The sequence below is a fragment of the Felis catus genome, chromosome A2, assembly GCF_018350175.1.
Source record: "Felis catus isolate Fca126 chromosome A2, F.catus_Fca126_mat1.0, whole genome shotgun sequence".
NCBI lineage: Eukaryota > Metazoa > Chordata > Mammalia > Carnivora > Felidae > Felis > Felis catus.
Genome location: NC_058369.1, coordinates 153,965,884 through 153,979,501, shown reverse-complemented (window position 1 = coordinate 153,979,501; position 13,618 = coordinate 153,965,884). Strand labels below are relative to the sequence as shown.

Genomic DNA, 13,618 nt, shown 5'->3' with positions numbered 1-13,618 from the left:
AGGGGAGAGGGGCAGAGGGCTGAGGAGGGAGAGGGAAGGAGCGAGGGAGGGAGGGGGGAGAGAGGGAGAGACAGAGAGAGAGAGAGAGAGAGAGAGAGAGAGAGCGAGAGAGAGAATATCTTAAACAGGCTCCATGCTAAGCACAGAGCCTGATGTGGGGCTCGATCCCCTGACCCTGGGATCATGATCGGAGCCGAAATCAACAGTCAGACGCTCAACCAACTGAGCCACCCAAGCTCCCCACTATTTAAATTCTCAATTGTTCTCACTAACCACTACACACTTGCTCTACTTGATCTCATAAGGGATTGTGCATCTACCTCAGCAATGCTTTTATTAATCCCTTCTTTTGTCCACAGCAGCAATTCTAAAGTGTTTGGTAATATTAGGTTAGATCAGCAATTTTCAAGCTTTTTGATCTCAAGATCTTTTTTATAGTCTTAAAAATTATTAAGGATCCTAAAGAGCTTTTGTTTACATGGGGTATAGCCCACATAAATAGCTCACACTACAATACACATTGTATTAGAAATTAAAACAGAAATTTTAAATTATTCAATTAATCAAAAATAATAATAAAACCATTATATATTAACATAAATATATTTCATTAAGAAAACTGCATTTAGGGGTGCCTGGGTGGCTCAGTCAGTTGAGCGTCCGACTTTGGCTAAGGTCATGATTTCATGGTTCGTGAGTTTTGAGTCCCACGTAGGGCTCAATGCTGATAGCTCAGTGCCGGGAGCCTCCTTTGGATTCTGTGTCTCTCCCTCTCTCTCCTCATTCATGCTCTTTCTCTCTCAAAAATAAATAAACATTTTTAAAAATTGCATGTAGGGGTGCCTGGGTGGTTCAGTCAGTTTAGTGTCGAATTCTAGGTTTCGGCTCAGGTCATGATCTTGCAATATTGTGAGTTCAAGCCCGATGTGGGGCTCTGTGCTGGCAGCACAGAGCCTTCTTGGAATACTCTCTCTCTGCCCCTTCCCCCACTCACGCTGTCTCTGTCTTTCTCAAAATAGATAAATAAACTTAAAAAAAATCCCTGCATTTACCACTGCAAAAATTTAGTGAGAAGAGTAGTACTGTTCCATAAATTTTTGCAAATCTCTTTCATGTCAGGCTTAAAAGAGGACAGCTAGCTTGGCATGTCTGTATCTGCACTGGATCTATTTTGAAATCACGTTGTCTCTGGAAAACTTCAGTGCACACTTGAGCAAATGAAAGTGAAAAAAGAAAATCTTTTAGTAAGATGAGGATAGTTCTGATTCAGGCAGGACCAGCCAGAACTCAGGGGAAGGCAAGTGAGATGCCTAAGACACAAGATTTAAAGCAGCACTCACTGGGGTGCCTGGGTGGCTCAGTTCGTTGAGCATCTGACTTGGGCTCAGGTCATGATCTCACAGCTCTGTGAGTTTGAGCCCCGCATCGGGCTCTGTGCTGACGGCTCGGAGCCTGGAGCCTGCTTCGGATTCTGTGTCTCCCTCTCTCTCTGCCCCTAACCCACTTGCATTCTGTCTCTGTCTCTCTCAAAAATAAATAAACATTTAAAAAATAAAAAAAAAAAATAAAGCAGCACTCACTGCACAAGCAAAGATGTCTAACACCACTAGTCATCAGAGAAACGCCAATCAAAACCACAATGAGATTCCACTTCACATCCAACAGGATGGCTAGCATAAAAAAGTCAGATAATAACTGTTGGCAAGGATATAGAGAAACTGAAACTCCTACATACGGCTGGTGTGAATGTAAACTTGTACAGTTACTTTGTAAAACAGTCTGGCAGTCCCTTAATTAAATAGAGAGTTCCATATAACCCAGCAATTCCTCTTCTAGGCATATACCCAAGACAAGTGGAAACAAGTCCAAAACATGTCCAAAAACACGTACACAAATGCTCATAACAGCATTATTCATAATAGACAGAAAGCGGAAACAACCCAAATGTCCATCAGCTGATGAATGGAAAAATAAAATGAAATATATCCACACAATAGAATATTATTTGCTCATAAAAACAAATGAAATAGTAATACATGCTACAGCATGATGAACTTTATAAACGTTATGCTAAGTAAAAGAAGATAATCATAAAAGTTCACATGTGGGCGCCTAGATGGCTGGTTGGTTGAGCATCCAACTCTTGACTTTGGCTCGGGTCATGATCCCAGGGTCATGGGATCAGGCCCCATGTCAGGCTCTGGGCTGAGTGTGGAGCCTGCTTAAGACTCTCATTCTCTCTCTCCCCTCCCCCGCTCTCTCAAATTAAAATTTTTTTTTAATTTTTAATAAATTAAAAGAGGAAATATTCTACATGAAATATATCCTTTTACATTCAAATTTTCTGTGCCCTTATATTTAAAACATATATTAGGGTTTTGTCTTTTAAATCTAATTTGCCAATCTTTGTCTTTTAATTGAGAAATTAAACCTTTTATTTTATTTTCTTTTAATTTTTTTTAACGTTTTATTTATTTTTGAGACAGAGAGAGACAGAGCATGAACAGGGGAGGGTGAGAGAGAGAGGGAGACACAGAATCCGAAACAGGCTCCAGGCTATGAGCTGTCAGCACAGAGCCCGACGCGGGGCTCGAACTCACGGACCGGGAGATCATGACCTGAGCCGAAGTCAGCCGCCCAACCGACTGAGCCACCCAGGCGCCCCTAAACCTTTTAAATATAACGTATTATAATATAATTAGGGGCGCCTGACTGGTTCAGTCAGTGGGCATGCAACTCTTGGTCTTGGGGTCATGAGTTCGAGCCCCACTTAAAAAACATAGAATCTTTGGGGCACCTGGGTGGCTCAGTCAGTTGAGCATCCGACTTCAGGTTAGGTCAAGATCTCACAGTTCATGGGTTCGAGCCCCATGTTGGGCTCTGCACTGACCACGTGAGGCCTGCTTAGAATTCTCTCTCTGCCTCTCTCTCTGCCCCTCCCCTGCTCATGTTCTCACTCTCTCTCTCTCTCAAAATAAATAAACCTTTAAAAAAATAAAATCTTTAAAAAAATAAAAAAATATATATAATTATAGATCATTTAAATTTGAAAAAGGCAAAACAATGAGGTTTTTAGAAGATAACACCAGAGAATATGATCTTGAGCCAGGAAGTCCTCTTAAACAAAATAAAGAAAGCACAAAACATAAAGAAAAACATAGTTTTGACAATGTTTCTGCCTACAAAATCCTTGATAAATGTTAATATTTACTGAGAGTTTGCCATGTACATCAAGTTAGGAACTTTACGTACATCGTATCACTTAATCTTCACAGCAGGCTATAATAAGTCAGTCTATTACTTTCCTTACTTTGCAGGAGGTTAAGTAGTTCACTGAAGGCCGCACAGCTATCACCCGGGAGTAGAATTTGGGTCTATCTGATTTCAAAGCTCCTGTTCTTAACCACTACCCTGGAAGCCTTCCCAGTGTGGGCGGCGGATTTTGTTTAAGTCTTTATCCTCTGAGGGGTGCCTGGGTGGCTCAGTTGGTTGAGCGGCCACCTTTGGCTCAGGTCATGATCTCACGGTTCGTGGGTTTGAGCCCCTCTTTGGGCTCTGTGCTGACAGCTGAGAGCCTGGAGCCTGCTTCAGATTCTGTGTCTCCCTCTCTCTCTGCCCCTCCCCTGCTCATGTTCTGTCTGTCTGTCTGTCTCTCTCTCTCTCTCTCTCAAAAATAAACATTAAAAAACATTTTTTTTAAGTCTTTATCCTCTGAAACTAGCATTCTCCTTCCTTCCCCCAGCATCTTACATTCACTGCTTCTATTGCTTCATCATCTAATTGTCATCCTTCTGCCATATCCTTTATGACAAATTCCAATCCAAGCAATTACTCACCCACTCCTCAACTCCTTGTTGTCTAGATCCAACCCCCAATGATAATGATATGCTAATCATCAGAGTAGGGAACTGTAGGAAATCCTAGTTATGGTACCCAATGGCTTTTTCTCAATCTTCATCTTTACTGACCTCTTTTGAACCTCCCCCTTCTTTGAACACAATTCTCCCTTAATTTCTAAGTCATACTTTAAGTTTCTCATTTAACCAATACACTTAGTTGACACCAACTTTATGTGTGCTTTGTGCCAGGTACAGGGATGTGAACGTCAAAATAAAGTTTCAAACCTCAATAAACTTGTCTAGATTAAAGACAATTAGGCAACTACCAAATAGTACGCATGATATTTTATATATTATATATATACAATCACATAAAAGAGCTAAGAAATTTCATCTAAAATTGCAGTTAAGTCTATGGGCTTTAGAGTCAGATAAACAAGGGTTTGAGAGCTGAATTCATCACTTGTTGTAAAATTTTGGGCAAGTTATTCAAAATACTTTAAAAATTAGGTGAATCATTACAGATTACATCATGCTTACTATAGAAGAGCAGAATGCTACTGGTGTTTGTAGAGAGAATGAACCATATAAGGTTGAACCCATTATACAAATTACTAGAGGAATGCCTTATTTTTAAATGGTTTGATAAAATTATAAGTAAACACAAACAGCTAAAGTTCCCCCTGCCAAAGCTTGTCAGGGTACATTTAACATAGTCATCTACTGCTGGAAACATTATAAAATTAGTATGTAAGCTGCGCAGACACAATTTCACATGAAAAAGAATGCCTTTTAGAGACCTGAGATGCAGCTTGGTGCCCTGGCTTGGATAATGCCAGACCTACAGAATATTGGTTAACCATGCTACCCATACGAGCCTACGGAAAGAGCATGGGCAGACAAAATGTAAACATTTAATAGACTGGGAAACATTGGCAAAGTCCCCAAGATTAACTCAAGGTAGAAAAGCGAGAATATATTTTGTTTATTTGTTCTTACCAAAGTCTATAAACCCGAAAGAGATCAAACTGCAAACCAGTTGACTATTAAACTGCTAATGCTGGAAACCAGCCAGTTAGGCAGACTGCAGGGGCTATTTGGTTGAAATGAGCATACCCAAGAACGTATTTTACATGACATATAAATGGACTGTTCAGTGGCAAACTAAGCAGATGAAGTGGCGGGCATCTGTGTTGCCACAACAGACCACCCTTCACCAACATAACCACAAATAGTACTCCTCCCCTCCCCCACGATTACGAAACACTGTTTCACCCAGGGGTCGAATCTGCTGTCAGCTAAAGCGTGTCAATAATGTTCCTCGCCGTTGCAGTTTCACTGAATTTTGCTTCGATACAGTCAGTTCGCTGGTTTCAGTTCCTTTCCCGCCTCCCCCAATGGCACAATGCCAGCTGGAACAGTTTTTTGGGCAAGGGTGGGATTTTGTAATTTTGACACATGCACAAATTTTACATTTGAAATTTGGTGGCTTCTGACATCAACTAAAATAGTGGTTGAGGAAGTAATTTCCAAGCATGGCCTCCCTCATACAGTTAACCTAAAAATAACCTGTATAGGGGCACGTGACTGGCTGTGGAATGTGTGACTCTTGATCTCAGGGTTTTAAGTTCGGGCCCCACGTTGTATGTAGAGATTACTTTAAAAAAATAAAATCTTAAAAAAAACCCCTTATATATTATGTAAATAAATAAATATCTGTTAATAGATATAGTATAGAATATACCCTCTCCCTCTCTATATGTGTGCATGCATGAGTGTGTGTGTGTGTGTGTGTGTGTGTGTGTGTAGAGTGTTAAACAAAAGGGAGTCCCATGTATGGCCTCCTATATACTCTCAGTTTCCTTTACAAAGACAGCTATAACAGGGGCGCCTGGGGGGCTCAGTCAGTTGAGCATCTGACTTCAGCTCAGGTCATGATCCCACACCTCATGGGTTTGAGCCCTGCATCAGGCTCTGTGCTGACATCTCGGAGCCTGAAGCCTGCTTCAGAGTGTCTCCCTCTCTCTCTCTCTGCCCCTCCCAGCTTACCCTCTGTCTCTCTCTCAAAAATAAATAAACATTAAAAATTTTGAAAAAAAAAGATGCTATAACAGATTTTATCCACAGGATAAGGGAAAATAAATAATATATACCAAGCATTTTGCATAGTGCCTTTAAGTAACTCAATTTCTAAATTTCTTTTTTTTATTAAAAAAAATTTTTTAAATTAATTTATCTATTTTGAGAGAGGCAAAGAGAGTGTGAGTGGCAGAGGGGCAAAGAAAGAGGGAGAATCCCAAGCAGGCTCTGCGCTGTCAGTGGAGAGGCCATGCAGCGCTCGAACTCATGAAACCGTGAGATCATTACCCAAGCCAAAATTAAGAGTTGGAGGCTCAACCAACTGAGCCACCCAGGAGCCCCTAATGTTTTTTTTTTTTTTTTTTTAAGTAGGCTTCATTCCCAACGTGGGGCTTGAACTCATGACCCGGAGATTAAGAGTCACATTCTTTACCGACTGAGCCAGCCAGGTGCCCGCAATTTCTAAGTATTTATAAAATGCTTACCAGTATTGCCTCTTGGGATGACCCTAAAAGAGATGCTGAATTGTACCAAGTAGAATAAGGCATTCCAAGAAATGAGAATGTTATATGCAAAGCTCTGAGAGCAGCAGAGTGTGGTGTATGGAACAATGTCGGTGGCTAAACTGGAGAGGACAAGGCTAGAGGCAGGGAAATTATTGAAAGATGATAAGAGAGATGACGAGTGCCCAGATTAGAGCAGTGGCAGAGGAGAAGAGATAGATCAAAGAGATATCCAGGATGCAGACCTGATAGGGAGTGGTAGACGATTAGATGGGGGAGGAAGAAAAAGACTAATGGAAATCCTAGGTTTGTGATGTGATTTACATGCTGGCGATAATGAACCACACAGCCACAAACCTATTTTAGAGGAAGAAGCAGAAGTGTTTGGTGTTGACATATTTAAGTTAATGTAAAGCATCTAGGTAAAGATCATCTGCAATATAGTAGACATTCAGACTTCAGAAGTCAACATTTTTTTAGAATACCTAATCAATATAAATATTTATATAATTGGTTCTTATAGAATCACCCTGGCAATGACAAAGGGATATTAATCAAGAGTTAACAGATTACAATAGAGTTTTATGACTGACCCAGAAAGTATAGGGCTAGTCAAACTGGAATTAAGTAAATTAAAAACAAATTTCCATCACTACCTCAGCTGCTTTGCCGTTGTAAAGGCGAAAATGATTACAGGCCTTAAGATTGAGTGCGATGGTGCTTTCAGGGATTTGCTGAAGGTAAACTGCCAGAACTTCCTGAGACACATCATAGTAATCCAGCTTGTAGTAACACAGGGCCACATACACATTGAGGGCAAGGTATTCCCTATTAGGTGAAAGGATTAAGGGTTAACAGTTGAAGTCTACTTCAGAGAAATGTTGTCAAACGACAAAGACTTTTTTAATGGTTAAAAATGGACAGCCAGGCGGAGAAAACATGAATTTGCCTTTCGAAGAAAGAAACCAAGATACCATCAGTGTGATATTTTTCTTTTGTACTGTAATATTTGGGCGTTTTAAGTAGAATGAAAGATGACAACGAAAGGAGAAAGGGAAACACTCAACTCCTACTCGCTCATGTTAAAAAAAATGAAACTAACGTACTGGGCAAAAACTGTAAATGAGCACATGCGGTACAGGGGACTGACACACAAGAAGCAGACTCGATGAGCGAGGGGGAAATGGCTGGGGTGCAGGTAAAACAAAAGGAGAGAAGGCAGGGGGGTGAGACATTTTGGGAAAGTGAGAGAGAGACCACATGGTCAGTGATAAAAGTTGGAATGTTAATTCTCGGGAATGGTTTATTTCTAATTTTGTCAAAACGTTACCTACGATGTAATACAATGCTGAAATGATACATTTAGACCATGCATTTTCAACAGAAGTTAAGAATTCTTCTGAAGAAATGGAAAATCGTACTCATTTAAGTATAAAGCATAGATATACGTTTGAGATGTAAATGGACACACGGTATATCTGTGGTTTTAATGCTTCATGAGAAGGTGGCTGGGGAAAAGAAGTCCAAAAAGGCTCTCTGGAAGGGTGATAACGAAATTAAGGTGGAGAAATCCTGATCTGGAGAATAAGGAGTTCTTAATGAGGCCAGATTATTAGCCAAACACATTTGAACCCATGGTGATAATAGATCGAAACCATACTAGGTCCTCAGCCAAACTGTTTCCAGGAAAAAAAATAACAAAATGAGATTCTGAGTAGACATAAAAGGGCACAGACCTGTTATCTAGCAGTATTCGCTTATAAATATCAATAGCTTCTTGGTAGTGAGATCGCATATAGTGGATTGAGGCCAAACTGAGTTGATCTTCTGTGATATCCTGAAGATTCTGATGAAAGTTCATCAACTTCTTCTCATCATTAAACTAAAATTGTCAGAGGAAAAAACACATGAAAAGATTCATATTAGAGAACAGTTAGTCAATACCTATGGTACAGAGATTTTAACTCCTCCTTCAACCACCTTGTCTCTCTGTTCTCCCTACTTCTCTTCAGTTCCTTATCTTCTCTTCTGTCTCCTTCAGAGAAAGAATGAAAACAGCCTCTGGAGGCATAGCCTTGACAATGGAAAACCTTTAAGTCACAGCTAATAATCACCCTCTTCCTTCTTCTTCCTATTTCTTTCTCCCTTTTCTTTTTTCTATGTCTTTTTATTGCTTTCATTTGCTGTTTATAAGAGAGACATTTTAAAATATAAAGACACATGGGGAGCCTGAGTCAGTCAGGCTCAGTCAGTTAAGCATACAACTTCGACTTAGGTCATGATCTCTTGGTTTGTGGGTTCGAGCCCCTCATCAGGCTCTGTGCTGACAGCTCAGAGCCTGGAACCTGCTTCAAATTCTGTGTCTCCCCCTTTCTCTGCCCCTCCCCTACTTGCACTCTGTCTCTCTCTTTATCAAAAATAAATAAACATTAAACAAATTTTTTAAATATAAACACACAGTAAGATAGAAAGTTTAAAAGTATGTCAAGAGATATAATAGACAAATATTATACAAAAAAGAGCCAGTGTAGATATACAAATATGACAAAGTAGACTTTATGTGAAGAGGAATTTCTAGAGATAAAGAGAGGCATTTCATAATGATGTTTTAATTCACTAGATGGATATAAGAATTCTAAATTTGTATGCACTTAATGATACAGTCTGGAAAACATGTAAAGCAAACACTGAAAGAACTAAACAGAGAGATAGATAATTACAGTGTGATATATATTTTTTTTCGTTTATTCATTTTTGGGACAGAGAGAGACAGAGCATGAATGGGGGAGGGGCAGACAGAGAGGGAGACACAGAATCGGAAACAGGCTCCAGGCTCTGAGCCATCAGCCCAGAGCCCGACGCAGGGCTCGAACTCACGGACCACGAGATCGTGACCTGGCTGAAGTCGGACGCTTAACCGACTGCGCCACCCAGGCGCCCCTACAGTGTGATATTTTTAAATGCACCAATTATTTTCATATATTGCACATGGGTGATGTGATAAACTTTCTGTAAAATAATTTAGCAATATCATTGAAAATCTTTAAAGTTGTTCAAATTCAATTAACTCAGTAAGCTCATTTCTAGGATGTTCAGAATAACATTTTGTAATTAAAATTAACACAATCTAAATAGAAAAATAAATAAATAAAACAATCTAAATGGGACTGATTCCTTGATTTCTCTTTGTGCTGCTTCATTTTTGGTGTACAGAAATGCAACAGATTTCTATACATTGATTTTTGTTTCCTGTGACTTAACTGAATTCATGTATCAGTTCTAGCAATTTTTGGGTGGAATCTTTTAGGGTTTTTTTTTTTTAACCAAGTTTTCTATATAGAATATCATGTCATCTGCAAATAGTGAAAGTTTCACTTCTTTGCCAATATGAATGCCTTTTATTGCTTTTTGTTGTCTAATTGCTGAGGCTAGGACTTCCAGTACTATGTTAAATAACAGTGGTAAGAGTGGACATCCCTGTCTTATTCCTGACCTTAGAAGAAAAGCTCTGTTTTTCCCTGTTGAGAATGACATTAGTTGTGGATTTCTCATACATGGCCTTTATTATGTTGTGATATGTTTCTTCTAACCCTACTTTGTTGAGGGTTTTTATCATGAACGGATGATGAACTTTGTCAAATGCTTCTACTGCATCTATTGAAATGATCAAAAGGCTCTTTTCCTTTGTTTCATTAATGTGGTGTATCACATTGGTTGATTTGCAACTACCGAACCACACTTGCAGCCCAGGAATAAATCCCACCTGATTGTGGTGAGTGATTCTTTAAATGTACTGTTGGATTAGGTTTGCTAGTATTTTTTTTAAATTTTTTAATGTTTATTTATTTTTGAGAGACAGAGAGACAGAGCATGAATGGGGGATGGACAGAGAAAGGAGGACACAGAATCTGAAGCAGGCTGTAGGCTCTGAGCTGTCAGCACAGAGCCCGACGTGGGACTCGAACTCACGAGCCACGAGATCAAGACCCGAGCCGAAGTCAGACACTTAATGGACTAAGCCACCCACGTGCCCCTGTTTGCTAGTATTTTATTCAGAAATCTTATATCCATGTTCATCAGGGATATTGGCCTGCGGTTGCCTTTTGTAGTGGAATCTTTATCTGGCTTTGGTATCAGGGTATGCTGTTCTCATACAATTAACAACACAAGAAACAACAGGTGCTGGTGAGCATATTAACAAAGGGGGACCCTCTTACACTGTTCTTGGGAATGCAAACTGGTGCAGCCACTTTGAATACAGTATGGAAATTCCTCAAAAAGTTAAAAATAGAACTACCCTACGATCCAACAATTGCACTACCAGGTATTTACCCAAAGAATACAAAAATACTAATTCAAAGGGATACATGCACCTTGATGTGTATAGCAGCACTATCTACAATGGCCAAATTATGGAAAGAACCCAAATGCCCACTGACTAATGAATGGATAAAGAAGATATGGTATATATTTACCATGCCAGAAAGACAAATAAAGAAACTGATCCCATTCACAATTGCACCAAGAAGCATAAAATACCTAGGAATAAATCTAACCAAAGATGTAAAAGATCTGTATGCTGAAAACTATAGAAAGCTTATGAAGGAAATTGAAGAAGATTTAAAGAAATGGAAAGACATTCCCTGCTCATGGATTGGAAGAATAAATATTGTCAAAATGTCAATACTACCCAAAGCTATCTACACATGCAATGCAATCCCAATCAAAATTGCACCAGCATTCTTCTCGAAACTAGAACAAGCAATCCTAAAATTCATATGGAACCACAAAAGGCCCCGAATAGCCAAAGGAATTTTGAAGAAGACCAAAGCAGGAGGCGTCACAATCCCAGACTTTAGCCTCTACTACAAAGCTGTCATCATCAAGACAGCATGGTATTGGCACAAAAACAGACACATAGACCAATGGAATAGAATAGAAACCCCAGAACTAGACCCACAAACGTATGGCCAACTCATCTTTGACAAAGCAGGAAAGAACATCCAATGGAAAAAAGACAGTCTCTTTAACAAATGGTGCTGGGAGAACTGGACAGCAACATGCAGAAGGTTGAAACTAGACCACTTTCTCACACCATTCACAAAAATAAACTCAAAATGGATAAAGGACCTGAATGTGAGACAGGAAACCATCAAAACCTTAGAGGAGAAAGCAGGAAAAGACCTCTCTGACCTCAGCCGTAGCAATCTCTTACTCGACACATCCCCAAAGGCAAGGGAATTAAAAGCAAAAGTGAATTACTGGGACCTTATGAAGATAAAAAGCTTCTGCACAGCAAAGGAAACAACCAACAAAACTAAAAGGCAACCAACAGAATGGGAAAAGATATTTGCAAATGACATATCGGACAAAGGGCTAGTATCCAAAATCTATAAAGAGCTCACCAAACTCCACACCCGAAAAACAAATAACCCAGTGAAGAAATGGGCAGAAAACATGAATAGACACTTCTCTAAAGAAGACATCCGGATGGCCAACAGGCACATGAAAAGATGTTCAACGTCGCTCCTTATCAGGGAAATACAAATCAAAACCACACTCAGATATCACCTCACGCCAGTCAGAGGGGCCAAAATGAACAAATCAGGAGACTATAGATGCTGGAGAGGATGTGGAGAAACGGGAACCCTCTTGCACTGTTGGTGGGAATGCAAATTGGTGCTGCTCTGGAAAGCAGTGTGGAGGTTCCTCAGAAAATTAAAAATAGGGGCGCCTGGGTGGCTCAGTCGGTTAAGCAGCCGACTTCGGCTCAGGTCATGATCTCGCAGTCCATGAGTTCGAGCCCCGCATCGGGCTCTGTGCTGACAGCTCAGAGCCTGGAGCCTGTTTCAGATTCTGTGTGTCCCTCTCTCTGTCCCTCCCCTGTTCATGCTCTGTCTCTCCCTGTCTCAAAAATAAATAAAACGTTAAAAAAAAAATAAAAAAAAAAAAAAAGAAAATTAAAAATAGACCTACCCTATGACCCAGCAATAGCACTGCTAGGAATTTACCCAAGGGATACAGGAGTACTGATGCATAGGGGCACTTGTACCCCAATGTTTATAGCAGCACTCTCAACAATAGCCAAATTATGGAAAGAGCCTAAATGTCCATCAACTGATGAATGGATAAAGAAATTGTGGTTTATATACACAATGGAATACCACGTGGCAATGAGAAAAAATGAAATATGGCCTTCTGTAGCAACGTGGATGGAACTGGAGAGTGTGATGCTAAGTGAAATAAGCCATACAGAGAAAGACAGATACCATATGGTTTCACTCTTATGTGGATCCTGAGAAACTTAACAGACCCATGGGGGAGGGGAAGGAAAAAAAAAAAAAAAAAGAGGTTAGAGTGGGAGAGAGCCAAAGCATAAGAGACTGTTAAAAACTGAGAACAAACTGAGGGTTGATGGGGGGTGGGAGGGAGGGGAGAGTGGGTGATGGGTATTGAGGAGGGCACCTTTTGGGATGAGCACTGGGTGTTGTATGGAAACCAATTTGACAATAAATTTCATATATTAAAAAAAAAAAGAAGATATGGTATATATTTACAATGGAATATTATTTAGCCATAAAAAAGAATGGAATCTTGCCATTTGCAATGATGTGGATGGAGCTAGAGAATATTCTCCTGAGCAAAATAAGTCAGTCAAAGAAAGACAAATACCATATGATTTCACTTATATGTGGAACTTCAGAAACAAAACAAACGAGCATAGAAAAGACAGAGAGGGGCAAACAAAGAAACAGATCCTTAATGATGGTTACCAGATGGGAGGTGGATGGGGGAATAGGTTAAATAGGTGATGGGGATTAAGGAGTTCACTTGTGAGGATCATGGGGTATGGAATGTATTAAAAATTTTTAAATAAATAAATACATAAATATGATCTAAAAGTCAAATAACTATGAATTGTTAAATAAATTATGATACATGATACAATGAAATGTTTTTTATAAAAAACATTTTAAAAAGTCAGTCTTAAAGACTATTTGTGCCTCAAGGATATGCTCATAGTATAAAGATAGGTAGAAAAAAAAAGCAGAATATAAAAATATATATTCAACATGAGTCTCACTCTTGCAAAACAAAGAAATGCATATATAAATATACATACAAAAAATAATTATCTTAAAAGGAGATATAATATACCAAAAGATTGGAATGTAGTTACCTTTAAATATGGTAAAT

At 39.4% G+C, this 13,618-nt stretch overlaps 1 protein-coding gene across 7 annotated transcripts in view; it reads right to left on the bottom strand.

Moving 5' to 3' along the window:
* The window catches only part of TTC26 (tetratricopeptide repeat domain 26), a 50,685-nt gene that overhangs the window by 25,840 nt on the left and 11,227 nt on the right, over window positions 1-13,618 (bottom strand). For all 7 annotated transcript variants that reach the window (XM_045052824.1, XM_011280575.4, XM_045052823.1 and 4 more), the window contains 2 exons: window positions 8,158-8,303; window positions 7,078-7,249 (listed from right to left, as the gene is read on the bottom strand). In XM_045052824.1, coding sequence (XP_044908759.1) covers window positions 7,078-7,249; window positions 8,158-8,303 — 318 coding nt within the window. The remainder of the gene's footprint in view (window positions 1-7,077; window positions 7,250-8,157; window positions 8,304-13,618) is intronic.